We start from the raw sequence: 27,693 nt of genomic DNA, 5'->3' as shown, positions 1-27,693 counted from the left end.
CAGAGAAATAACAATAATCTCAAACCACAAGGAAATTAAACATAACCTTGAAAACATAAATAAACACATCTCCAATTTAATTTTATAACATAAAAATTCTCAGAAAATAAAAATAGAGAGTGAGCAGAAAAAACAGACAACTGAATACGAGACAGAGGAGAGATATTTCAAGATGGAATTTAACAATACAAGGAAGTATGGCTTAACCCAGATGGAAAAAAAATTACAGCAAACTACACTTTAAGATTACAAATAAGTTTAAGGACAAGAAAAAAGATTTGGCAAAATGGATTTTGCCAGAAGAATTATGAGAACTTGAGAGACAAAAAATAATAAAGAAAATCAAGAAAGAAAAAGAGGAAAAGATTTTCAATGAATATGAAAGGCATAACCTTCCTATAAAAACATCTTGCCTGTTTTGCCTTTTCTACCTGCAACAACATTTCTAAGATTATGGGAAGATTCTTTGATTGATTGAAGCATATTAAACAGGGAAGATGTTGGGCAAAAAAAAAAGGCTGAAGTGAGAATTAAGAAATTAGATGATGGGAATTACCAGAGGGAGTATTTAAAAATTAAACATTTTTTTGAATATGGTTAAAGAAATAGAAAGATTTTGAATATTAATGAAGATTAGTTTAAGAGGGATGAACCCCTCAAGTAATATAGTATGCTTTCTTTTTTCTTTTGTGTTTGGTTTTTTGACATGATAAATATAAAAATGTTGGGATGGTTTACATAAAAGAAATGTTTTCTCTGTTTTGTCTTTTTCTCTCTCATTTTTCTTTAAGATATGAGAAATGTAAAAATGTGATGGCTTGTATGAGAAAAAAGACTTAAATACTTAAGTGTAACTAATTTTGAGAAAATCTTAACCAGTAAGAATGTTTTGAATATTGTGGGGAAAACAAATTTAAATAAGAATGTAAACAGGATTTATGACGAGGCAGTCAAGATGATCAATGAAAGAAGCTTTATATTGATGTGGTTATTATTTGCAGAAACATGAGAAAAATGTTTATATTTAATTGGCATTTATTTAAATAACAACTGTATTAATTTAAGGTTGACAAAAGAGAATATTATTGGAAGAAGAGGAAATCAAGTAAAGCTATTATATAGACTATAGAATTATAGAAATTAATTGTTATTGATTGTTTTTTAAATACTAACCCAGATAAAATGATGTTTACCAAATATTAAGGTATTTATTAATCAATAAAACATATTTTTTAAAAATAAAAATAAAAAAATAATATACAGTACTTTATAAAAGGTATGCATACTAGTGAATGATGAACATTCTGCAGGGCATGGTAAAGTAGTACAAGTAGTCCTCGACTTATGCCCAGATCAAAGTTACAGTGGACCCCCCAAAAGGTACATATGACTTGGATTTGAAGTTCTGATGGTTGCCCCTACGGGCCACATGATTGCATCTGGGCACTTAGGAACTAGCCTGTATTTATGGCCGTTTGCAACATCTTGCAGTCACACGACTGCAATTTACTGTGTTTTTTGTCAATTGTAGTGTTCACTTTATGACTGCCATGTTCACTTAATGACCACAACCGAAAAGACTGTAAAATTGAGCATGGTCACTTGTTTAATGACCTGCTTAATGACCAGTATAATTTACAACCATAATTCCAGGCTCAATTACACTTGTAAATTGAGAAGTACCTGTATATACTTTTAAAAACTGAATGAAAAGTAGTATAATTTGCAAATTCAGACAAGGAACTGATGGATTTATTTGATCGTCTGTAAGCCCTGTTTCTGTTTTCTAGGTGATCAGCTTTTGAGCGCCACGATCTTTTTTGATAACATCAAATATGAAGATGCACTTAAAATACTACAATATTCTGAACCATACAAAGTACAGTTCAGTCTTAAAAGAAAACTTGTTGGGAAAGATGAGCTGGAAACAATACATTCTGCAACACAGTCCAAAAAGGAAAAATTAAGTCAGGTAATATATAATTCTTAAATTATACTATGGATTAAGCTGTAATCATGAAAATCCACCCATTAGTAAAGCAATTTTAGGACTTTTAAAAAAGTTTCCCCATCCCACCCAAAGGGAAATAAAATTTGAGGCAAAACTTTGAGGTTCTTCCCTAGGATAAGTACAATGAAGAGATACAGGGTATTCCAAAAGTCAGGCTCCATCGACAATTTCTTATATAATTTATTTTAATTGTTTGAATTGATTGAAATTTTTTTCTAAGCATTTCCTTACTTGTTTGATGCCTGATCTTTAAATGTTTGTATCTCAGCTCATTTTATAGTCACTATATCCCTAAGATTTAGATGAGATAAAGTTAAGATGAGAAAAATTAAATAATCTAAAACCACTGCAGCAGCCAAAAAAGCTAATACAATCCTGGGTTGTATAAACAGAGGCATAGAATCAAGATCATGCAAAGTATTAGTACCATTTTATAAAACCCTAGTGAGCCCACACCTGGAATACTGCAATCAATTTTGGTCCCCATACTACAAAAAAGATGTTGAGACCTTGGAAAAAGTTCAGAGAAGAACAACTAATATGATCCAAGGCCTGGAGACTAAAACATATGAAGAACAGGTGTGTAGGACTTGGGTTTGGCTAGTTTAAAGAAAAGAAGAAATAGGGGTGACACGATAGCAGTATTCCAGTATTTGAGAGGCTGCCACAAAGAAGAGGGGGTCAAATTATTCTCCAAAGCACCAGAGGGCAAGACAAGAAACAATGGTTGGAAACTGAACAAAGAGAGAAGCAACCTGGAATTAAGGAAAAACTTCCTGACTGTGAGGACAATTAAAAAGTGGAACAGCTTGCCTTCAGAAATCATGGGCGCTCCATCACTGGAGGTTTTTAAGAAGAGATTAGACAGTCACTTGTCTGAAATGGTATAGATTCTCCTGCTTGAGCAGGGGGCTAGACTAGAAGACCTCCAAGGTCCCTTCCAGTTTCTATTCTATTCTATTCACTCAGTTTTCTCTTGATCTGCTGCGTTTCTGCTCAGGAGATATTTGAAAGTAAGGCAACTCAATTCTCACTATAAATTTAACAAAGAAACACAATTACTGTAATGTGTTTATAAAAACACATTACAGCAATTGTTACTACTAGCTATAGAACAGTGATTCTCAACCTTTTTAATGCCGCGACCCCCAACCGGTCGTAAGTCGAGGACTACTCAACCGGTCGTAAGTCAAGGACTACTCAACTGGTGCAGCACCGTTTGCAGAATGGGACTTTTGGCGGGCTCAGCAAGGGCAGAGACAGCCTGGACAATTCCTATTGGCTTTTGAAAGCCAATAGAATTAGACTCTATTCAAGAGAGTCTATTCTATTGGCTTTCAAAAGCCAATAGAATAAAAGGGAGTAGCATAGCTAAGGAAAAGGGGGGAAAAATGGCGGGCTGCGTTGTTTGCCGACCCCCGTGAAATGGTCGTTCGACCCCAAATGGGGTCCCGACCCACAGGTTGAGAACCACTGCTATAGAAAGTAATAGAGTCTGTGATCAGAAATGGATTTTCCACAATTCCACCTGTATAATATGTCCAAATAATTATTAAAGAATTTTTACAAAGATAAAAGATAAACATGAAAAAATATTGAAGGGTTGGAAAGGAATAAAGATGAAGAAAAAAGAATGTGGATTTCAACCACCTTTAATCACGTTCTTTCCAACTGAGTCATTTGTATGTTTAATCAAATTTCTTAGCCCACTTTACTATGCACTCTTTAACTTAATTTCAAATCTTAGTAAAAGTTGGTACATTTTAGCAAATACATGTTCATCATTTATACGTAATTCTATTTCAAATTGCATTTTGTCTTATACCTGGTAGCTTTTTATCAATATTAAACTTTTCCCTTCATTGTGCTTAAGAAAACTATTGATAAATAAATCCCCTGCAGTCATTTGTTCTCCTGATTTCATCTTAACTTCTCAATTTTCTTGTACTAATAAATCTTGATATATTAACCATTTTTCTGTGCCTGTTGAAGCCATTAAATATTTTGGGGCATAGCTTGGGTTTATATCTGTTCCATATTTTAAAGATAAAACCTTTAATTTTATCATATCACAAAACTCATTCTAGGTTGTGTTCTTATAGTTCTAACATTCTCTTATTTCTTAATAGTAACAATTATTTTATCCAAACCAAATAAGAGGCTACAAAATACAATTTTAAGTCAGGCAATCACAATCCTCCTTTTTTGTATTTTAGAGAATTTTTACATTTAACCTTATAATTCCAAAGAATTATAATTTGATCTTGGTCATTTGTATCTCAAGTGAGACTCTGGGTTGTGGGTGCTCCAACACTGGAGGTTTTAAGAAAAGATTGGACAACAAGTTGTCTGAAATAATATAGGATGCCCTGCCTGAGGAGGGGGTTAGAGTAGAAGATCTCCAACATCCCTTCCAACTCTGTTATTCTGCTATTCTGATCCATTTCTTATTGTCTTGGCTATCCATGGTATTTTCAGGAGTCTTCTCCAATATTAAATTCTGAAGCATCAGCATTCTTTCTATCCTGCTCCTCATATCTTAAGTTGGTTGACTGATTGATTTTTCATATTTCTGAACTGCTTATCTCCCTCAAAAAGAAAGTCTGGACTGTGTACAGTGAAATATTAAAAAATAAAAACAGTATATAAAAGTTAGAAAATTTAAAAAGAGGCAAGCATGATAAAACATTTTTAAAATTAATTAAAAAGTGAAAACAACATTCCTCATATAGCATTGATGCTGATACTGCCACACCAATTGCCAGTTGACTTCCAGCCTCTGGTTGTCACCTTTAATGGTTCAGGGCCTGGATCTTAGCTGCCCATCTAGGAACATCCAATAAAGAAATCTTGTATCCTTTTGAACAGACATTACTACCTATGAATCCTACAGAAGCATGCCTTGTTACTCATTAGTCAGGGTGCCTTCTCAGGAATCGTAATCTACCAGACATTTGGATGGGCCTTTCCATTGTGATCTTCAGAAAGACAGTAGTTGGTAGTATTTTACCAAGCCTCTTTCGCTAAGCAAAATTTTTAAATTATATTTTTTAAAAAAATATTTTATTCCTGATGCCCATAATTGTTTGCACAAATTGTGTTTATTTTAATTAAGATTTGGGGAGCTCACTGTGGCATCGTATAATCCTTGTAAATAAAAATTAAAAATGACATAAATAATGTTCCATATACACTTTCATAAACAAACCTATTCATTTTAGAATTTTTCTCCCCAGGGAATGGATACAATGGAAATATCTGAGAAGACAATCTCAGAAGAAGATAAAGCAAACTTAATTGTAAAACAAAGAGTGGGAAGACAAAAAAGAACCAAGAAGGATAGACTCTCATGGCCAAAATTCCAGTCCATTAAAGGAAAGAAGATTTTGGGACACAGAAGATCTCGAAGTACATCAGATGCATATGAACATGGAATTCCAGATGTTTCTCCCACAAGCACCGATACAGAATCACAATTCCAGCCAGAAGAAATTCATGGGAAAATGAAAAAACAAAGCCAAAAGAAACTAAAGTTTCCAACTATTGGATTCAAGATGCACAAAAGTAAACAAGAACCATATGAAATAAATCCATTCAAAGAATATGAGAATGATACTACTATGGAGCTCTCAGAAGTAATGACAAGAGAGTATACTTCATTAAATGTAGACAGAAAATCAAAAGAAAAAGAGCCAAAAAGAGGTGTATCAGACACAGTATTTCCAATTCCACAACATACACAAAAATACCCTGCTATTGAAGTAACTATTACAAAACCCAAAGAGAAGAAACTAAAACCCAATATAGAATTTACAAAACAAGAACCTACAGTTGTAAAAACACAGATGAAAACAGCAGTAATTCATACTAAAGACATTACAGACTCTCAGATCAAAGTTTCACAAAATATTCCAAAAATAAGGAAAAAAAAGCTAAAAGATTCAAAAGTACAACTTGAAACCCAATATCCAAAAGAGGAAAAAGGAAAAGAAACAAATATTGCTAGCAAGTATGTATTACCACAAACTGAAGGTCCCAAAGTTGAGGTGGATATCAAAATGCCTAAAATGGATTTCTCCCTTCCCAAAGCTGACCATAAGGCTACCAAACCTGAGCTTACTGCTGATATCAACATCTCATTATCTGACGTAAAGTCAATAGCAGGCCAGGGCATTTTGGAATTGAAAACACCAGACCGAGAAAGAAATATTCTATCAGAAGAAATTCCTGCAGAAAGCTCAGCCATTACCCTAGAAGATAAAGAAACTAAGTTTAACATGTTAAAATTACAAATGCCCAAATTTGGGGTTTCACTTCCCAAAGGGAAAGGTGTTCCAGAGGAAGAACAGTCCATATCTTCCATAGAGGCAGACCTCCCCAAAACATTTGCAGAGATTGAAGCCAACATTAACTTGACAGAAGTTGACATACAGGGCCCCAGCTTGGACATGGAGATTAGAGATAAGGGCAAAATCAAAATGCCTGCACTGAAGATGCCTAGTGTCAAGGTCGCCAAACTGAAACCGCCAGAAGTAGGGATCGCCGTGCCAAAGATTGAGGCTGATGTTACCCTTCCCAAACAAAAAGTTGAAGGGTCTGATGCTGCAGCAGTTGTACAATTGCCAGAGCCTAAAGGCACCATTGATGAGAGAGGACTGAAGATACACATGCCTAGTGTCAAGGTCCATGTTGAGAAACCTGAGGTGAAAGGAGGAGACATTACAAAATCAGCACCTGAAGTAAAGATTCCAATGGGTTCAGCCAGCTTGGAACTGAAAGCTCCCGACATACCCGTAGCGCCTGCCTCCGGAAAGGTTTCTGTGCAGGGCCCCGATGTCAAACTGGAAAGTGGGGATATAAAATTCCAAATGCCTAAGTTCCATATGCCCAAATTTGGAATTTCACTGCCCAAAGGGACAGGTATTCCAGAGGCAGAAATCGGCATCCCTTCTGTGGAAGCAGACTTACCAAAGACAGAATTGAAAACAGAAATAACATTGCCCTCTGCGCAGCTTGAAGCTGATCTTAAGCTGCCCGAAGTGGAGGTAGGTGCACCTAGCTTGGACGTGGAGATTGGAGATAAGGGCAAAATCAAAATGCCTGAAGCAAAGATACCTAGTGTCAAAGTCTGCAAGGTCAAAGGGCCAGAAGTAGGGATCTCCCTGCCAAAGGTTGAGGCTGATGTCGCCCTTCCCAATGTAAAAGCTGAAGTGTCTGATGGTGCAGAGATAAAATTGCCAGAGGCTGAAGGCACCATCGATAGGGGAGGACTAAAGATACACATGCCAAAGTTCAAGATGCCCAGCATGGGATTCTCCAAACCAGACATCAAGGGCCCCAAAGTTGATGTGGATGTCAGTATGCCTAAAGTGGATCTTTCTCTTCCCGAAGCTGAGCTCCATCTTAAGAAACCTGAGGTAAAAGGACGAGATATTACCATATCAGCACCTGAAGTAAAGATTCCAACGGACTCGGTCAGCCTGGAACTGAAAGCTACCGACATAGCCATAGAGCCTCCATCAGGAAAGGTTTCTGTGCAGGGCCCCGATGTCAAGCTGAAAAGCGGGGATAGGAAGTTCCAAATGCCTAAGTTCCATATGCCCAAATTTGGAATTTCGCTGCCCAAAGGGAAAGGTGTTCCAGAGGGAGAAATCGGCATCCCTTCTATGGAAGCAGACCTGCCCAAGACAGAATTGAAAACGGAAATAACATTGCCCTCTGCACAGCTTGAAGCTGAACTTAAGCTGCCAGAAGTGGAGGTAGATGCACCTAGCTTGGACATGGAAATTGGAGATAAGGGCAAAATCAAAATGCCTGAAGCAAAGATTCCTAGCATCAAGGTTCGCAAGCTCAAAGAGCCAGAAGTTGGTATCTCCCTGCCAAAGGTTGAGGCTGATGTCACCGTTCCCAAAGTAAAAGCTGAGGTGTCTGATGGTGCAGAGGCCATAAAATTACCAGAGGCTGAAGGCACCATGGATAGGGGCGGACTAAAGATACACATGCCAAAGTTCAAGATGCCTAGCATGGGATTCTCCAAACCAGACATCAAGGGCCCAAAAATCGATGTGGATGTCAGTATGCCTAAAGTGGATCTTTCCCTTCCCGAAGCTGAGCTCCATATTCAGAAACCTGAGGTGAAAGGAGGAGATATTACCATATCAACAGCTGAAGTAAAGATTCCAACGGACTCGGTCAGCTTGGAACTGAAAGCTCCCGACATAGCCTTAGAGCCTGCATCCGGAAAGGTTTCTATGCAGGGCCCCGATGTCAAACTGGAAAGTGGTGATATGAAATTCCAAATGCCTAAGTTCCATATGCCCAAATTTGGAATTTCACTGCCTAAAGGGACAGATATTCCAGAGGCAGAAATTGGCATCCCTTCTGTGGAAGCAGACTTACCAAAGACAGAATTTAAAACGGAAATAACATTGCCCTCTGCACAGCTTGAAGCTGATCTTAAGCTGCCTGAAGTGGAGGTAGGTGCACCTAGCTTGGACGTGGAGATTGGAGATAAGGGCAAAATTAAAATGCCTGAAGCAAAGATATCCAAGGTCCCCAAAGTCAAAGGGCCAGAGGTAGGGATCTCCCTGCCAAAGGTTGAGGCTGATGTCACCGTTCCCAAAGTAAAAGTTGAAGTGTGTGATGGTGCAGAGGCTGTAAAATTACCAGAGGCTGAAGGCACCATCGACAGGGGAGGACTGAAGATACACATGCCAAAGTTCAAGATGCCCAGCATGGGATTCTCCAAACCAGACATCAAGGACCACAAAGTCGATGTGGATGTCAGTATGCCTAAAGTGGACATTTCTCTTCCTGAAGCTGAGATCCGGATTGAGAAACCTGAAGTGAAGGGAGGAGACATTACCATTTCAGCACCTGAAGTAAAGATTCCAACAGACTCGGACAGCCTGGAACTGAAAACTCCCGACATAGCCATAGAGCCTCCATCTGGAATGGTTTCTGTGCAGGGCTCTGATGTCAAGCTGGAAAGCGGAGATAGGAAGTTCCAAATGCCCAAGTTCCATATGCCCAAATTTGGAATTTCATTGCCCAAAGGGAAAGGTGTCCCAGAGGCAGAAACCGAGGTTCCTTCTATGGAAGCAGAACTGCCCAAGACAAAAATGAAAAGGGAAATAACACTGCCCTCTGCACAGCTTGAAGCTGAACTTAAGCTGCCAGAAGTGGAGGTAGATGCACCTAGCTTGGACATGGAAATTGGAGATAAGGGCAAAATCAAAATGCCTGAAGCAAAGATTCCTAGCATCAAGGTCCCCAAAGTCAAAGGGCCAGAGGTAGGGATCTCCCTGCCAAAGGTTGAGGCTGATGTCACCGTTCCCAAAGTAAAAGCTGAAGTGTGCGATGGTGCAGAGGCCGTAAAATTGCCAGAGACTGAAGGCACCATGGATAGGGGCGGACTAAAGATACACATGCCAAAGTTCAAGATGCCCAGCATGGGATTCTCCAAACCAGACATCAAGGGCCCCAAAGTCCATGTGGATGTCAGTATGCCTAAAGTGGATCTTTCCCTTCCCGAAGCTGAGCTCCATGTTAAGAAACCTGAGGTGAAAGGACGAGATATTACCATATCAGCACCTGAAGTAAAGATTCCAACGGTCTCAGCCAGCTTGGAACTGAAAGCTCCCGACATAGCTGTAGAGCCTGCATCCGGAAAGGTTTCTATGCAGGGCCCCGATGTCAAACTGGAAAGTGGGGATATGAAATTCCAAATGCCCAAGTTCCATATGCCCAAATTTGGAATTTCACTGCCCAAAGGGACAGGTATTCCAGAGGCAGAAATTGGCATCCCTTCTGTGGAAGCAGACTTACCAAAGACAGAATTTAAAACGGAAATAACATTGCCCTCTGCACAGCTTGAAGCTGATCTTAAGCTGCCCGAAGTGGAGGTAGGTGCACCTAGCTTGGACATGGAGATTGGAGATAAGGGCAAAATTAAAATGCCTGAAGCAAAGATACCCAAGGTCCCCAAAGTCAAAGGGCCAGAGGTAGGGATCTCCCTGCTAAAGGTTGAGGCTGATGTCACCGTTCCCAAAGTAAAAGCTGAAGTGTGTGATGGTGCAGAGGCTGTAAAATTACCAGAGGCTGAAGGCACCATCGACAGGGGAGGACTGAAGATACACATGCCAAAGTTCAAGATGCCCAGCATGGGATTCTCCAAACCAGACATCAAGGACCACAAAGTCGATGTGGATGTCAGTATGCCTAAAGTGGATATTTCTCTTCCTGAAGCTGAGATCCAGATTGAGAAACCTGAAGTGAAGGGAGGAGACATTACCATTTCAGCACCTGAAGTAAAGATTCCAACAGACTCGGACAGCCTGGAACTGAAAGCTCCCGATGTAGCCATAGAGCCTCCATCTGGAAAGGTTTCTGTGCAGGGCTCTGATGTCAAGCTGGAAAGCGGAGATAGGAAGTTCCAAATGCCCAAGTTCCATATGCCCAAATTTGGAATTTCACTGCCCAAAGGGACAGATATTCCAGAGGCAGAAATTGGCATCCCTTCTGTGGAAGCAGACTTACCAAAGACAGAATTTAAAACGGAAATAACATTGCCCTCTGCACAGCTTGAAGCTGATCTTAAGCTGCCCGAAGTGGAGGTAGGTGCACCTAGCTTGGACGTGGAGATTGGAGATAAGGGCAAAATTAAAATGCCTGAAGCAAAGATACCCAAGGTCCCCAAAGTCAAAGGGCCAGAGGTAGGGATCTCCCTGCTAAAGGTTGAGGCTGATGTCACCGTTCCCAAAGTAAAAGCTGAAGTGTGTGATGGTGCAGAGGCTGTAAAATTACCAGAGGCTGAAGGCACCATCGACAGCGGAGGACTGAAGATACACATGCCAAAGTTCAAGATGCCCAGCATGGGATTCTCCAAACCAGACATCAAGGACCACAAAGTCGATGTGGATGTCAGTATGCCTAAAGTGGACATTTCTCTTCCTGAAGCTGAGATCCGGATTGAGAAACCTGAAGTGAAGGGAGGAGACATTACCATTTCAGCACCTGAAGTAAAGATTCCAACAGACTCGGACAGCCTGGAACTGAAAGCTCCCGACGTAGCCATAGAGCCTCCATCTGGAAAGGTTTCTGTGCAGGGCTCTGATGTCAAGCTGGAAAGCGGAGATAGGAAGTTCCAAATGCCCAGGTTCCATATGCCCAAATTTGGAATTTCATTGCCCAAAGGGACAGGTGTCCCAGAGGCAGAAACCGATGTTCCTTCTATGGAAGCAGACCTGCCCAAGACAGAAATGAAAATGGAAATAACACTGCCCTCTGCACAGCTTGAAGCTGAACTTAAGCTGCCAGAAGTGGAGGTAGATGCACCTAGCTTGGACATGGAAATTGGAGATAAGGGCAAAATCAAAATGTCTGAAGCAAAGATGCCTAGCGTCAGGGTCCCCAAGGTCAAAGGGCCAGAGGTTGGTATCTCCCTGCCAAAGGTTGAGGCTGATGTCACCATTCCCAAAGTAAAAGCTGAAGTGTCTGATGGTGCAGAGGCTGTAAAATTGCCAGAGGCTGAAGGCACCATTGAAGGGGCAGGAGTGAAGATACACATGCCAAAGTTCAAGATGCCTAGCATGGGATTCTCCAAACCAGACATCAAGGGCTCCAAAGTCGATGTGGATGTCAGTATGCCTAAAGTGGATCTTTCCCTTCCCGAAGCTGAGCTCCATGTTAAGAAACCTGAGGTGAAAGGACGAGATATTACCATATCAGCACCTGAAGTAAAGATTCCAACGGGCTCAGCCAGCTTGGAACTGAAAGCTCCCGACGTAGCCGTAGAGCCTACGTCCGGAAAGGTTTCTGTGCAGGGCCCCGATGTCAAACTAGAAAGTGGGGATGTGAAATTCCAAATGCTCAAGTTCCATATGCCCAAATTTGGAATTTCACTGCCCAAAGGGACAGGTATTCCAGAGGCAGAAATCGGCATCCCTTCTATGGAAGCAGACCTGCCTAAGACAGAATTGAAAACGGAAATAACATTGCCTTCTGCACAGCTTGAAGCTGATCTTAAGCTGCCCGAAATGGAGATAGATGCACCCAGCTTGGATGTGCAGATTGGACATAAGGGCAAAATGAAAATTCCTAAAGCAAAGATGCCTAGCGTCAAGGTCCCCAAGGTCAAAGGGCCAGAAGTAGGGATCTCCCTGCCAAAGGTTGAAGCTGATGTCACCGTTCCCAAAGTAAAAGCTGAAGTGTCTGATGGTGCAGGGGCCATAAAATTGCCAGAGGCTGAAGGCACCATCGATGGCGGAGGACTGAAGATACACATGCCAAAGTTGAAGATGCCCAGCATGGGATTCTCCAAACCAGACATCAAGGGCCACAAAGTCGATGTGGATGTCAGTATGCCTAAAGTGGACATTTCTCTTCCTGAAGCTGAGATCCGGATTGAGAAACCTGAAGTGAAGGGAGGAGACACTACCATATCAGCACCTGAAGTGAAGATTCCAACAGACTCGGACAGCCTGGAACTGAAAACTCCCGACGTAGCCATAGAGCCTCCATCTGGAAAGGTTTCTGTGCAGGGCTCTGATGTCAAGCTGGAAAGCGGAGATAGGAAGTTCCAAATGCCCAAGTTCCATATGCCCAAATTTGGAATTTCGCTACCCAAAGGGAAAGGTGTCCCAGAGGCAGAAATCGGCATCCCTTCTGTGGAAACAGACCTGCCCAAGACAGAATTGAAAACGGAAATAACATTGCCCTCTGCACAGCTTGAAGCTGAACTTAAGCTGCCAGAAGTGGAGGTAGATGCACCTAGCTTGGACATGGAAATTGGAGATAAGGGCAAAATCAAAATGTCTGAAGCAAAGATACCTAGCGTCAAGGTCCCCAAGGTCAAAGGGCCAGAGGTTGGTATCTCCCTGCCAAAGGTTGAGGCTGATGTCACCGTTCCCAAAGTAAAAGCTGAAGTGTGTGATGGTGCAGAGGCTGTAAAATTACCAGAGGCTGAAGGCACCATTGACAGCGGAGGACTGAAGATACACATGCCAAAGTTCAAGATGCCCAGCATGGGATTCTCCAAACCAGACATCAAGGACCACAAAGTCCATGTGGATGTCTGTATGCCTAAAGTGGACATTTCTCTTCCTGAAGCTGAGATCCGGATTGAGAAACCTGAAGTGAAGGGAGGAGACATTACCATTTCAGCACCTGAAGTAAAGATTCCAACAGACTCGGACAGCCTGGAACTGAAAGCTCCCGACGTAGCCATAGAGCCTCCATCTGGAAAGGTTTCTGTGCAGAGCTCTGATGTCAAGCTGGAAAGCGGAGATAGGAAGTTCCAAATGCCCAAGTTCCATATGCCCAAATTTGGAATTTCATTGCCCAAAGGGAAAGGTGTCCCAGAGGCAGAAACCGATGTTCCTTCTATGGAAGCAGACCTGCCCAAGACAGAAATGAAAATGGAAATAACACTGCCCTCTGCACAGCTTGAAGCTGAACTTAAGCTGCCAGAAGTGGAGGTAGATGCACCTAGCTTGGACATGGAAATTGGAGATAAGGGCAAAATCAAAATGTCTGAAGCAAAGATGCCTAGCGTCAGGGTCCCCAAGGTCAAAGGGCCAGAGGTTGGTATCTCCCTGCCAAAGGTTGAGGCTGATGTCACCATTCCCAAAGTAAAAGCTGAAGTGTCTGATGGTGCAGAGGCTGTAAAATTGCCAGAGGCTGAAGGCACCATTGAAGGGGCAGGAGTGAAGATACACATGCCAAAGTTCAAGATGCCTAGCATGGGATTCTCCAAACCAGACATCAAGGGCTCCAAAGTCGATGTGGATGTCAGTATGCCTAAAGTGGATCTTTCCCTTCCCGAAGCTGAGCTCCATGTTAAGAAACCTGAGGTGAAAGGACGATATATTATCATATCAGCACCTGAAGTGAAGATTCCAACAGACTCGGACAGCCTGGAACTGAAAACTCCCGACGTAGCCATAGAGCCTCCATCTGGAAAGGTTTCTGTGCAGGGCTCTGATGTCAAGCTGGAAAGCGGAGATAGGAAGTTCCAAATGCCCAAGTTCCATATGCCCAAATTTGGAATTTTGCTACCCAAAGGGAAAGGTGTCCCAGAGGCAGAAATCAGCATCCCTTCTGTGGAAACAGACCTGCCCAAGACAGAATTGAAAACGGAAATAACATTGCCCTCTGCACAGCTTGAAGCTGAACTTAAGCTGCCAGAAGTGGAGGTAGATGCACCTAGCTTGGACATGGAAATTGGAGATAAGGGCAAAATCAAAATGTCTGAAGCAAAGATACCTAGCGTCAAGGTCCCCAAGGTCAAAGGGCCAGAGGTTGGTATCTCCCTGCCAAAGGTTGAGGCTGATGTCACCATTCCCAAAGTAAAAGCTGAAGTGTCTGATGGTGCAGAGGCTGTAAAATTGCCAGAGGCTGAAGGCACCATTGAAGGGGGAGAAGTGAAGATACACATGCCAAAGTTCAAGATGCCCGGCATGGGATTCTCCAAACCAGACATCAAGGACTCCAAAGTCGATGTGGATGTCAGTATGCCTAAAGTGGATCTTTCCCTTCCCGAAGCTGAGCTCCATGTTAAGAAATCTGAGGTGAAAGGACAAGATATTACCATATCAGCACCTGAAGTAAAGATTCCAACGGGCTCAGCCAGCTTGGAACTGAAAGCTCCCGACATAGCCGTAGAGCCTACATCCGGAAAGGTTTCTGTGCACGGCCCCGATGTCAAGTTGGAAAGTGGGGATATGAAATTCCAAATGCCCAAGTTCCATATGCCCAAATTTGAAATTTCACTGCCCAAAGGGACAGGTATTCCAGAGGCAGAAATCGGCATCCCTTCTGTGGAAACAGACCTGCCCAAGACAGAATTGAAAACGGAAATAACATTGCCCTCTGCGCAGCTTGAAGCCGATATTAAGCTGCCCGAAGTGGAGGTAGATGCACCCAGCTTGGATGTGGAGATTGGAGAAAAGGGCAAAATAAAAATTCCTAAAGCAAAGATGCCTAGGGTCAAGGTCCCCAGAGTCAAAGGGCCAGAGGTAGGGATCTCCCTGCCAAAGGTTGAGGCTGATGTCACCGTTCCGAAAGTAAAAGCTGAAGTGTCTGATGGTGCAGAGGCTGTAAAATTACGAGAGGCTGAAGGCACCATGGATAGGGGAGGACTGAAAATACACATGCCAAAGTTCAAGATGCCCAGCAGGGTATTGTCCAAACCAGACATCAAGGGCCCCAAAGTCGATGTGGATGTCAGTATGCCTAAAGTGGACATTTCCCTTCCCGAAGTTGAGATCCGGGTTGAGAAACCTGAGGTGAAAGGAAGAGAAATTACCATATCAGCATCTGAAGTAAAGATTCCAACAGACTCGGGCAGCCTGGATCTGAAAGCTCCCGACATAGCCATAGAGCCTCCATCTGGAAAGTTTTCTGTGCAGGACCCCGATGTCAAGCTGAAAAGCGGAGATAGGAAGTTCCAAATGCCCAAGTTCCATATGCCCAAATTTGGAACTTCACTGCCCAAAGGGAAAGGTGTTCCAGAGGCAGAAATCAGCATCCCTTCTGTGGAAGCAGACTTACCAAAGACAGAAGTGGAAACAGAAATAACATTGCCCTCTGCGCAGCTTGAAGCTGATCTTAAACTGCCCAAAGCGGAGGTAGATGCTCCCAGCTTGGATGTGGAGATTGGAGATAAGGGCAAAATCAAAATTCCTAAAACAAAGATGCCTAGTGTCAAGGTCCCCAAGGTCAAAGGGCCAGAAGTAGGGATCTCCCTGCCGAAGGTTGAGGCTGATGTTGCCCTTCCAAAAGTAAAAGCTGAAATGTCTGATGGCGCAGAGGTAAAATTGCTAGAGGCTGAAGGCACCATCGATGGGGGAGGACTGAAGATACACATGCCAAAGTTCAAGATGCCCAGCAGGGGATTGTCCAAACCAGACATCAAGGGCCCCAAAGTCGATGTGGATGTCAGTATGCCTAAAGTGGACATTTCCCTTCCCGAAGCTGAGATCCGGGTTGAGAAACCTGAGGTGAAAGGAAGAGATATTACCATATCAGGACCTGAAGTAAAGATTCCAACGGACTCGGGCGGCCTGGATCTGAAAGCTCCCAACATAGCCATAGAGCCTCCATCTGGAAAGGTTTCTGTGCAGGACCCCAATGTCAAACTGGAAAGCGGGGATAGGAAGTTCCAAATGCCTAAGTTCCATATGCCCAAATTTGGAATTTCGTTGCCCAAAGGAAAAGGTGTCCCAGAGGCAGAAACTGACATCCCTTCTGTGGAAGCACACTTGCCCAAGAAAGAATTAAAAATGGAAATAACACTGCCCTCTGCACAGTTTGAAGCTGATCTTAAGCTGCCAGAAATGGAGGTAGATGCACCTAGCTTGGACGTGGAGATTGGAGATAAGGGCAAAATTAAAATGCCTGAAGCAAAGATACCTAGCGTCAAGGTCCCCAAAGTCAAAGGGCCAGAAGTAGAGATCTCCCTGCCGAAGGTTGAAGCTGATGTTGTCCTTCCAATAGTAAAAGCTGAGATGTCTGATGGTGCAGAGGCCATAAAATTACCAGAGGCTGAAGGCACCATGGATAGGGGCGGACTAAAGATACACATGTCAAAGTTCAAGATGCCCAGCATGGGATTCTCCAAACCAGACATCAAGGGCCACAAAGTCGATGTGGATGTCAATATGCCTAAAGTGGATCTTTCCCTTCCCGAAGCTGAGCTCCATGTTGAGAAACCTGAGGTGAAAGGAGGAGATATTACCATATCATCACCTGAAGTAAAGATTCCAACGGGCTCAGCTAGCTTGGAATTGAAAGCTCCCGACATAGCCATAGAGCCTCCATCTGGAAAGGTTTCTGTGCAGGACCCCAATGTCAAACTGGAAAGCGGGGATAGGAAGTTCCAAATGCCTAAGTTCCATATACCCAAATTTGGAATTTCGCTACCCAAAGGGACTGGTGTCCAAGAGGCAGAAATTGCCGTCGCTTCTGTGGAAACAGACTTACCGAAGACAGAATTGAAAACGGAAATAACATTGCCCTCTGTGCAGCTTGAAGCTGATCTTAAGCTGCCAGAAGTGGAGGTAGATACACCCAGCTTGGATGTGGAGATTGGAGATAAGGGCAAAAACAAAATTCCTAAAGCAAAGATGCCTAGTGTCAAGGTCCCGAAGGTCAAAGGGCCAGAAGTAGGGATCTCCCTGCCAAAGGTTGAGGCTGATGTTACCATTCCCAAAGTAAAAGTTGAAGTGTCTGATGGTACAGAGGCCATAAAATTGCCAGAGGCTGAAGGCACCATGGATAGGGGCGGACTAAAAATACACATGCCAAAGTTCAAGATGCCCAGCATTGGATTCTCCAAACCAGACATCAAGGGCCCCAGTGTCTATGTGGATGGCAGTATGCCTAAAGTGGACCTTTCCCTTCTCGAAGCTGAGCTCCATGTTGAGAAACCTGAGGTGAAAGGAGGAGATATTACCATATCATCACCTGAAGTAAAGATTCCAACGGGCTCATCCAGCTTGGAATTGAAAGCTCCCGATGTAGCCGTAGAGAGTCCATCTGGAAAGGTTTCTGTGCAGGGCCCCGATGTCAAGCTGGAAAGCGGGGATAGGAAGTTCCAAATGCCTAGGTTCCATATGCCCAAATTTGGAATTTCGCTGCCCAAAGGGACTGGTGTCCCAGAGGCAGAAATCGGCATCCCTTCTGTGGAAACAAAGACACAATTGAAAACAGAAATAACATTGCCCTCTGCGCAGCTTGAAGCTGATCTTAAGCTGCCAGAAGTGGAGGTAGATACACCCAACTTGGATGTGGAGATTGGAGATAAGGGCAAAATCAAAATTCCTAAAGCAAAGATGCCTAGCGTCAAGGTCCCGAAGGTCAAGGGGCCAGAAGTAGGGATCTCCCCGCCAAAGGTTGAGGCTGATGTCGCCGTTCCCAAAGTAAAAGCTGAAGTGTTTGATGGTGCAGAGGCTGTAAAATTGCCAGAGGCTGAAGGCACCATCGAAGGGGGAGGACTGAAGATACACATGCCAAAGTTCAAGATGCCTAGCATTGGATTCTCCAAACCAGACATCAAGGGCCCCAATGTCGATGTGGAAATCATTATGCCTAAAGTGGATCTTTCCCTTCCTGAAGCTGAGCTCCATGTTGAGAAACGTGAGGTAAAAGGAGTAGATATTACCATATCAGCACCTGAAGTAAAGATTCCAACGGTCTCAGCCAGCTTGGAACTGAAAGCTCCCGACATAGCTGTAGAGCCCCCATCTGGAAAGGTTTCTGATGTTAAAATGGAAAGCAGGGATAGGAAGTTCCAAATGCCCAAATTCCATATGCCCAAATTTGGAATTTCAATGCCCAAAGGGAAAGGTGTCCCAGAGGGAGAAATCAGCATCCCTTCTGTGGAAGCAGAGCTGCCCAAGACAGAATTGAAAACAGAAACAACATTGCCCTCTGTGGAGTTTGAAGCTGATCTTAAGCTGCCAAAAGTGGAGGTAGATACACCTAGCTTAGAAGTGGATATTGTTGAGGGCAAAATGAAATTGCCTGACGTTAAGATGCCTAGTGTCAAGGTCCCCAAGGTCAAAGGGCCAGAGGTTGGAATCTCCCTGCCAAAGGTTGAGGCTGATGTCACCGTTCCCAAAGTAAAAGTTGAAGTGTGTGATGGTGCAGAGGCCGTAAAATTGCCAGAGGCTGAAGACACCATCGACAGGGGAGCACTGAAGATACACATGCCAAAGTTCAAGATGCCCAGCAGGGGATTGTCCAAACCAGACATCAAGGGCCCCAAAGTCGATGTGGATGTCAGTATGACTAAAGTGGACGTTACTCTTCCCGAACCTGAGCTCCAGTTTCAGAAACCTGAGGTGAAGGAAGGAGACATCACCATATCAGAACCTGAAATAAAGTTTGAAACAGGTTCGGCCAGCCTGGAACTGAAAGCTGCCGACATAGCCATAGAGCCTCCATCTGGAAAGGTTTCTGTGCAGGGCCCCGATGTCAAGCTGGAAAGCGGGGATAGTAAATTCAAAGTGCCCAAGTTCCAAATGCCCAAATTTGGTATTTCAAAGTCCAAAGCGAAAGATGTCCCAGAGGGAGAAGTCATCATACCTTCCATGGAAGGAGACCTTCGCAAAACAAATCTGCAAATGGAAATCACTCTGCCCTCTTCAGAGCTTGAAGCTGACATGGAGGCCCCAATCCTGCACGTGGACGTTGAAGAGAAGGGGAAGATCAAAATGCCTGAAGTGAAGTTGCCTAGTGTCAAGCCCCCAAAACTCACTGCACCAGAAGTAGACATCTCCCTTCCAAAAGTTGAGGTAGACATCTCCCTTTCCAAAGCTAATGCCGAACTGCCTGATTCTGAGGCCACCAGCAAAGTGGTGGAGGCAGAAGGCGGTCGTGAAAAAGGCAGGATGAAAATACACATGCCAAAGTTCAAGATGCCCAGCATGGGGTTCTCCAAATCTGATATCAAGGGACCCAAAATAGATGCAGATGCCAGCATGCCTGATGTACACACCTCTCTTCCAAAAGTTGAGCTCAGCATTACAAAACCCCAGCTTAAGACAGCTGAATTGGAGGGCGACATCGGAATAGCAGCCCGTGAAGTAAAGATTCCCTGGGTCCCAGTCACTGTGGAGCTGCAAGCTCCCAACATAGAAGTACAAGCTTCTTCAGGTAAGGTTATTGTGCAGGGGAGAGTTTTGAGCTTGGTGGTGGGGTAATAAGTTCAAAGGTTCAAATGCCCTTGCTGGGCTCCCTAATACCCTAGTTCCTTAGAAGCAGACCACCCCAAAGCATATAATCTGAAATCCTAATTGATGAACCTGAAGCTGAAATACTGTAAAACTGCCAGTAGTGGAAATTGAAGGGGCCAACCTGGATATGGAGGTCAGAGAGGATGGTGAGAGCAAAATGTCTGGAATCAAGATGACTAGCATCAAAGTCTCCAAACTGAAGACTCCAGAAGCAAAGATCTCCCTGTCATAAATTGAGGCAAATATTTTCCTTCCCAAAGGAAAATGGATCCTCTCACCCTCCAAAAAAATCAAGTCCAATATTAGTTGTGGAGGCTGAAAGCATAATTAAGGGAAGCGAGATGTAAATCCCCATGCCCAAGTTCAAGATGTCCAGCATGGAAGTTTCCAAACCAGAAGGTAGGGGCCCAAGACCACATGGACATCAGCTAAATCTCAGTTGAAGATATTAGCATTTATGGCTGACATTGGTGTTTCAGCATCTGATGTAGAGATTCCAGATGATCATAGAACTCCTGACTTATAGTATGGCCTCCATTTGGCAATGTTTCTATGGGGTTGGGGGGGGGCGCAAGGTTAAGATGAAAAGTGGGGGGTTTAAATTCAAAATGTCGAAGTTGGAAATTTCTCTCCTAATGGGAGTATTGCAATAAAGGAAAAAGTCTTATTGCCTTTAACAGAAACAGATGTGTTCAAAGCTGGTCTGAAAGTTGACCTTGCAATGACAGCTGTTGATTGCAATGCTGAGTTCATGAATTATTAATCTCATATATAAATTTTCACATGAGGGTGTCTGTGCCATCACTCAAAAAAATCTAAAATTACTAAATAAGATATTTAATTACTGAAAATAGTTGCTGACTTCCCAGCCTTGGATAATTCTGTTCTGAATATGTACAGATGTTCTGTGTTCTGAAGATGTTGAATTAGATTCTAACATTGAAAATAGTTCTAGATCATTAGAGAAATATGAAGAAATGTAGTAAATTTTACAAGCCTAAGATTTATTCTTTTGTAATATTTTTTTCCTACAAAACTGACATTCTGTCTGAAGGAAACATTGTAAGACCAGAATTGCAAGTTGTTCCTATCACACTGAGTATACTGTATATGTAATTTTATCTGTGTGAGGGAACTTAATTGTCAGAAGTAACACTGTAGTTTGGAAAGATCTGATACAGGAGTTCCTGTATCAACATGGATATTTTGGAATCTCACTGTCATGTTGGTGGTATAAATATCAATTTGTCTAAGTTTTTATATACCTAATTTTGGTTTCTCAAAGATTTAAATAGTTCCTTCTAAATATGACAAAAGTGAAAACTTGCCTACTAGCAATATTATTCTGGCTGAATGGGCTAGATTTGACTTAACGTTTATTGACTACATTTATTCCAATTTAGGAGTTAAAAGTGTATCAACTGATTCTGATTTTAGCAAGCTAAGAGAAAGGCTGACTTTTCAAAGGGAAAGATGAAAATGTATGCAAGATTGAGATGATATTTTTATGTAAATTCTGATATGAAAACTTTAGATGTCAGATCATCTGAAATCTCTGAAGTAGTGTCAGGTTTTTCATGTATAAAAATGCAGATTTCACCAATGAAAGATTCCTTATATTGAAATCCAGTATTAAAAGTTCAGAGATAGATATTGTCCTTTCATCTGAAGATATTTTATAGCACACAATGGTGGTAAGATTTAATCAGCAAAGATATTAAAATGAAATTAAAGACATAAGAAAAAAATAATTTTAAGATGCCAAAATTGAAAATTTATTTAGCTGGACTTCAAGAAAGACTCTAGTGGTTCCACTGTTATTAAGGCAAGCAGAGAAGATCTCTTGTTTACAGTTGAAACAAAAGAATAGAATTTTAATTAAACCTGACTGTGGAGGAAAGGACTATTAGAAGGCTTCATTCTAGTTTGCTAAAAATGAAAGATTATAAAGCTGAAATACCTGTGTGCTGTCACTGAATAATGACATGGCAGTGTCTGTTTCTAAGGAAGAAAAGTATATTTGACAAGAAATATTGGATAAAAACCATTGAATATGATATAAAAAAAATATTAAAATGACTAAAGTTAAGGTTCCAAGCACAAAACATTTTTTAGACCAACAATTAAAGCTTCTACAGTAGATATGGAAATCAGTTTACCTAAACTCTTAGTTCCTTCACTTGGTGTCAGATTTTAAAATGAGAGTTATAACCAGATGATATTGATGACAGAAATGATAAGTCAATAGCAGGAATTAAGGTTCTTAAAATGAAAGTATTGGGAATTAGAGTAGAAATACTGTCTACTGAAATATCTATAAGTGGAACAGAAATTAAAAACTAAAGTTGTAATATAAGAAAATTAAAAGGTAAAATTTCAAATGGCTAACTCTGGGATCTCATTTTCTAAAGGAAAAGTTCCAGATATTGCTATTGGCCTATCAAAGGACCTTGATGTTCCCCGGGTAAAAACAACAACGGATATTATTGATGTTGCAGTGGAAGCTCCAACAATTGAAATGGAGTCTGATATACTTGGTGAAAAAAAGAATGTTTTGGAACAGAAAATAAAAATGCCCCAAATTATTAGAGCTGATGTGAAGACTGCAGCAGTGGGAATATCAACTACTGATATTTCTGTCACACAGTCAGAAGTAGGCGTTCAGGATTTACATGGTGCAGGAAAGGAGCCAGAAACTAAGGGAGAGATAATTAAGGAAGGAAGTTTAGATGGAGAAGAAAAGGCACATTTCAAAATGCCAAAATTCAAATTGCCATCACTGAGCTGGTCTCCTAAAAAGGAAGCAAGCCTTAAAACAAATATAAAAGAACCTCTGGAAGAACCCAAACTGGACATAGTATCAGATGATACAGGCACAGAACCAAAAGTAACTCTTTCAGAAGATCAAGGAGTTCATACTGATGGAAATGTAGACATAGCCACCAAAAAAGGTCAGATAAAAAGACCTCATTTAATTATGCCCAAAATCTCACTGTCTAAGACAAAGCTACCAAAAGCAGATGTGGATATAGTAGTGGAAGGTGATGGAGCTTTGGTTCAAATACCTGACATAGAAAGCAGTTTTACTACAAGAAAAGTAGAGGAAACAGAAATAAGTGTAAAAATGCTGAAAGGTGAAATCAAAGAAGAAACCAAAACATTCCAGACAGATACAGATATCAACTTATTCAAAACTGATATTAAGGTGCCTATGGCAAAAGGTTCATTTGAACAGAAATGTTTAGAAACAGAGTTCAAAGGTGACATTTGTATGGACAGTGCAAGTATGAAATCTGATGGTACAGAGGGGGAGTTTAGGATGCCAAAACTGAAAATGCCAAAGTTTGGAATTTCAGATCTGTCAGAAAGTGATCTGTCAGTCAGTGGAATCACTTCACCAAAACCTAAATCTGACGTCTCTCAGTTTCAGATTACAGAATATGATAAACTTGGTGGAAAAGCTCAGTCCTTACAAGTTAAAAGTGATGAAGGAATTTCTGAAGAAATTCAGACTGAGGAATCTCAGAGTTGGTTTAAAATGCCCAAATTCAAAATGCCTTCATTTGGTCGAACTTCAAAGACAAGAAAAAGTGATGCTGAAACTGAAGACATCACTGGAGAAGCTCATGTTACTGAATTACAAGTTGAAGTAAAATCTCCTAAAGTTGTAACCATCTCAAGGGAACCTGACAGTGAAAAAAACATCTCAAAAGAAAAAGTCATGCTTCCTCAAGAGGATGTTATAGTACAGAAAAAAAAGCAATCTACCACTGACCAATTAGTGGGTGAAGGCAGTTTTTTACACTCCTCAGAAAAAATTGGCAGAAAACCTAGTGACCTGGAATCCAAAATGTATGCTAATGTAGTTAAAGATGGTGCAGAAGGACAAAGTTCTCAAACTGAATTCATTGGCACTGTCCCAAAGATGGATATTGACAGAAACATCCCTAGAAGTGAGATGCCCATTCAGCAACCTGAAATCATGGATACTATGGCAGTGACTGAAATACCATCTACTGAAATTACTATGGGAAGGAAAATCGATGCTATTATTACAGACACAGAGCCTTTGCAAAGCCTTGATACACAACCTGAAGAGATGGGGACTGAAAAGAAGTCACCAAAAAAGGATTCTCAAGGAAAAGAAAGTATATTCAAAATGCCAACATTCAGTGTGCCTTTGTTTGGATGGTCTACCACAAAGAGCAATGCCATTGTTCCCGGTATTGAATCTGACCTAGAAGAGCCTGTTGTTACTCTTTCCAAAGTTAAAATGGATGTTTCAATCACTGATGAAGACTTTGAAATCATTGATTTCCCAGTTGAGGGCTTTGAAAAAGATTTGCCTAAAGAAGGTGAAGTGAAAGCAGAAGAGAAAGAGAAAACAAGTAAAACAAAAGCATCTAAATTCAAGATACCAAAATTTGCCAACTTGCGCAGTAAATCTCAGGGTGCAGGAATTCAGGTTGATTCACCAAAAGAGCAGATTGAGGTGTCATTAGTTAAATCTGAGGAAGAAATCCAAGTTCAGGATAAAAAAACTGGAGATGCAGAAGTAAGTTTCCAAATGCCCAAATTCAAAATGCCGAAGTTCACACATAGAATTTCTGAAGGAGAAAAACTGATTTCAGAAGAGACAATGGAGATAAAGGATACTACTGATGATGATATTTCTCAATTGCAGTTCAAGACTATGTTCCCTGAAGATAAAGGAGATGATAAAGGAGATGATATTCAGAAATCAAAAGTCAGAATTACAACATTGTCTGAACCTGCCATTCAAAGACCACAAGTTGGAAGTAAATTCCCATCTACAGACTCTTCTTTTGCAGATACAACAGTATATCTGTATAAACAAGTGCCAAAGGAATTCAGTGCTGAATTTTTTACAGAGAAAATAGACACTATAGACGGTAACATTCAAAAGTCAGTCACTAAAATTACAACACCGAAGGAGCCAGATATTCAAAGAGCACCACTTGAAATTAAACTTCAGCCTGAAGATCCATTTAGCTCAAGTGCATCAGTACAGGTTAAAGGATCAATCACTGACAGTAAAGAAATAAAAATAGAAAGTAAATCTACCTTTGGCTCTGGTGATGATGCTGAAACACAGGAAACTTTCTCCACTCAAATAGTAAAAGAATCTGAGATTCCTCCATCAGAAGTTAAAACTGCTGCCTTTGGATTTTCACTTCGCAAAGTGAAAATCCAGGAATCACATGTGAGCTTAGATGTACCAATCAAGTTGTCTTCTACAAAATGTATGGGTGAAATATTTGAGGATAAGGATCATCAACTTTCAGGTACAGGAGAAGCAGCACAAAAGGCTGGTTTGAGTGAAGTGAAACCATCTGATAAAGATAAGGATGTAACTTATGAATTTACTGAAGGAACATCTGCTGCTGCAACACTGACAAAGCTTAAATCCTTTACAGTTGACATACAATCTTCTAGTGAATTTGCAGAGAGTCACTCTGAGTCAATAGAGATATCTAAATCTGCTACAGAAACTGCAGAAGAAACAATATTTACAAGTAGCACAGATGAGGTCACAGATGAAAAAGAAAAACTTGATAGTAAGAGATCTGGTAAATTTAAACTTTGGTTTCCAAGTATTGGGTTTTCTTCCACTACCGATGACTCAACATCAGATTCAAAACCTGAAGCTTTACAGAAAGTTCAGCCAGATGATTCATCCAAATTAGATAGTGATACCGCCAAAGAAGCGGACAAAACAGGATGGTTTAAATTTCCTAAGTTAGGTTTGTCATCTCCAACAAAAAAGAGCAAGGAAATGGACAAAGAAAAGGAAACAGATTCAGAAGAAGAAAAAGATGAAGAAAGTCTAACAGAAAAAAATGAAACTTTCTTTGATGCTCAGGAAACCTTATCACTCACAGAGAAAGAAGAAAATGAAACCTCAGGTGATACATCATCAGAGCCCATTGTTTCATCTTCAGCAAGAACTGAATTGATCCTTTTAGAGAAAGGGAAAGCCAAACCCAAATACGCTCCTGAAGACTCATCAAAATAAAATTGTTTCTTCGTCCATATGAAATTACAATATCATCCTGAAAAGTATTTTAAAAAATTAGAAAATAATATTGCCTTCATTTCAGCAAAATAAATAGAATGCTACCCACATGATCTTTAAAATACTTTATATTGCAATAGTGTTTATAAGCTCATGGAATAGTCTTTCATGACTTCCCAGAAACATTTGTTACCTGCAGTATGAAATACATGTATACAAAAATCCAGACAGATGATGGACCCCTACCATTGAATAAAATCCATAGTTCCAATGAAACCAACTAAGATATTTTCTGCTAATTTCTGTAGAGATCTTATTTTGCCAAATCTATTTTAGAGGAACCAAAGCAAAGCAAGAGATTAGATATACTTTTTCTGAAAATTACAATGATTTTATTTGGGATTATTTGCAAAATGTAATAAGTTAGTGCTGAGAGAAATAGAAATCTATTTCTCCTTTTTCAGATTTTATTTTAATTATATTTATGCTGCTATCTTATTAAAAACATTATTCTTTGAATACTCAGAGATTATTGTAAACTGTAGATAAATGGAAATAAATGTTATAAAAGTTATTCTTTGAAACTTTTTTCACCCAGTACAATTAATTGAGTCAGTTAAAAATATAGCAGGATATAACATTTCTAAAACATTGCCATCTTGTGGTATTTGGCAAATTACACAGGGCTTTAACCTACTTAAATAGTAAGCTTTGATCTCTAACCTGCAATTTGCAATTATAGAGCCATAGATTTTTAAAGAGTTCTTTAAGTTTAAAATTCTTATTTCATGTACATATTTGAAATCAGGATGTGGTATGAATAAGCATAAAATTCAGCTTGTGTGGGGTATGTTTCTTTGCAATTAGGACACAGACTAAAAATGCCATACTACAGAAAAGCACTTCATTAAGCTGTAAATATTGTGAATCGAGTATCCCAATTCATATATGTTCTTTTCAAACAGCTTCTAGTCTCTCCCTAATACACAATGTTAGAGGTGGGTGGCAAAAAGTAACTTGAAAGACTTCATAAAGCTCTATGGTAAAACTCTTAAGATTTCATGAAATAAAGCTTTCTTCATCTGGTATTAATTTAAATTTAACACACAGTAAATTTATGAGTAAATTTTCATTAGAAATAGTTTCATTTTACAGTTTCCATTCTATCTTTCCAAGCACAGTCTTTCTGCCCAATAAGATCTTCCATATTTATGGAGTATTTAGAATTTATTTAGAATTCCAGTTTCACTTAGTAATACAGGAACAATTACTCCTGTATTATTAGATTTCTCTTTGAGGAACCTGTTGACTGTTTTGCAATAAGTGCCATGCCTGCACTGATGGTGAAGTATTCTTCAGACCAGATTTCAAAGTCCCTAGAAACCATATTAAAAAAAGAGTACAATATTGTATTATGCATTTACATAGCTCCCCAAAAGGCAAAGTCTACAGCTCCTTTATTTTAAAAATTGTCTTATTTATCAAAGTCCTTCCACAACTTTCTATTGGGAACTCAAAGAATATATTGGAATCTCCCAAGTGTGCCTTCCATCATTTTATTGCCTATGAGGGCTGTTGTGCTGAAAGAGAATAACTGACCATAGTCACTCATAAAGCTCCGTAGTCAGGTGGGAACTTGAACCTAGATTTTGGCTTAATCACTGTACCATATCAGCCTGCTGCAATGATCAATATGTGATTTTGGTTAAGTGAAATGAGCATTCTTAACCAGCTTCCATTTTGAAGCATAGCTATAAAATTCAGCAGAGAAGATAAAGGAGAACAGGTATGTGTAATGGTATATGAAAATCTTTAATTAAAGAAAGCTCTATACCTGCATAACAAGAAGAATAACAACAAAAAATTCCAAGAAAAACAGTTATCAAAGCAAGATCAAAGATATCTAC

General features: G+C 40.7%; 1 protein-coding gene across 3 annotated transcripts in view; it reads left to right on the top strand.

Moving 5' to 3' along the window:
• The window catches only part of AHNAK2 (AHNAK nucleoprotein 2), a 97,460-nt gene extending 71,100 nt beyond the window's left edge, over window positions 1-26,360 (top strand). For all 3 annotated transcript variants that reach the window (XM_039352519.1, XM_039352521.1, XM_039352520.1), the window contains 3 exons: window positions 1,791-1,972; window positions 5,248-19,669; window positions 22,161-26,360. In XM_039352519.1, the coding sequence (XP_039208453.1) occupies window positions 1,791-1,972; window positions 5,248-19,669; window positions 22,161-25,786 (18,230 nt within the window). In that variant the 3' untranslated portion in view covers window positions 25,787-26,360. The remainder of the gene's footprint in view (window positions 1-1,790; window positions 1,973-5,247; window positions 19,670-22,160) is intronic.
• Window positions 26,361-27,693: the final 1,333 nt, after the last annotated feature.

Source organism: Crotalus tigris, unplaced genomic scaffold (genome assembly GCF_016545835.1).
Source record: "Crotalus tigris isolate CLP2741 ecotype Arizona unplaced genomic scaffold, ASM1654583v1 scf7180000018436.2726382, whole genome shotgun sequence".
Taxonomy (NCBI): domain Eukaryota; kingdom Metazoa; phylum Chordata; class Lepidosauria; order Squamata; family Viperidae; genus Crotalus; species Crotalus tigris.
The sequence above is the reverse complement of the archived record's forward strand: the minus strand, read 5'-3'. Positions and strand labels throughout refer to the sequence as shown.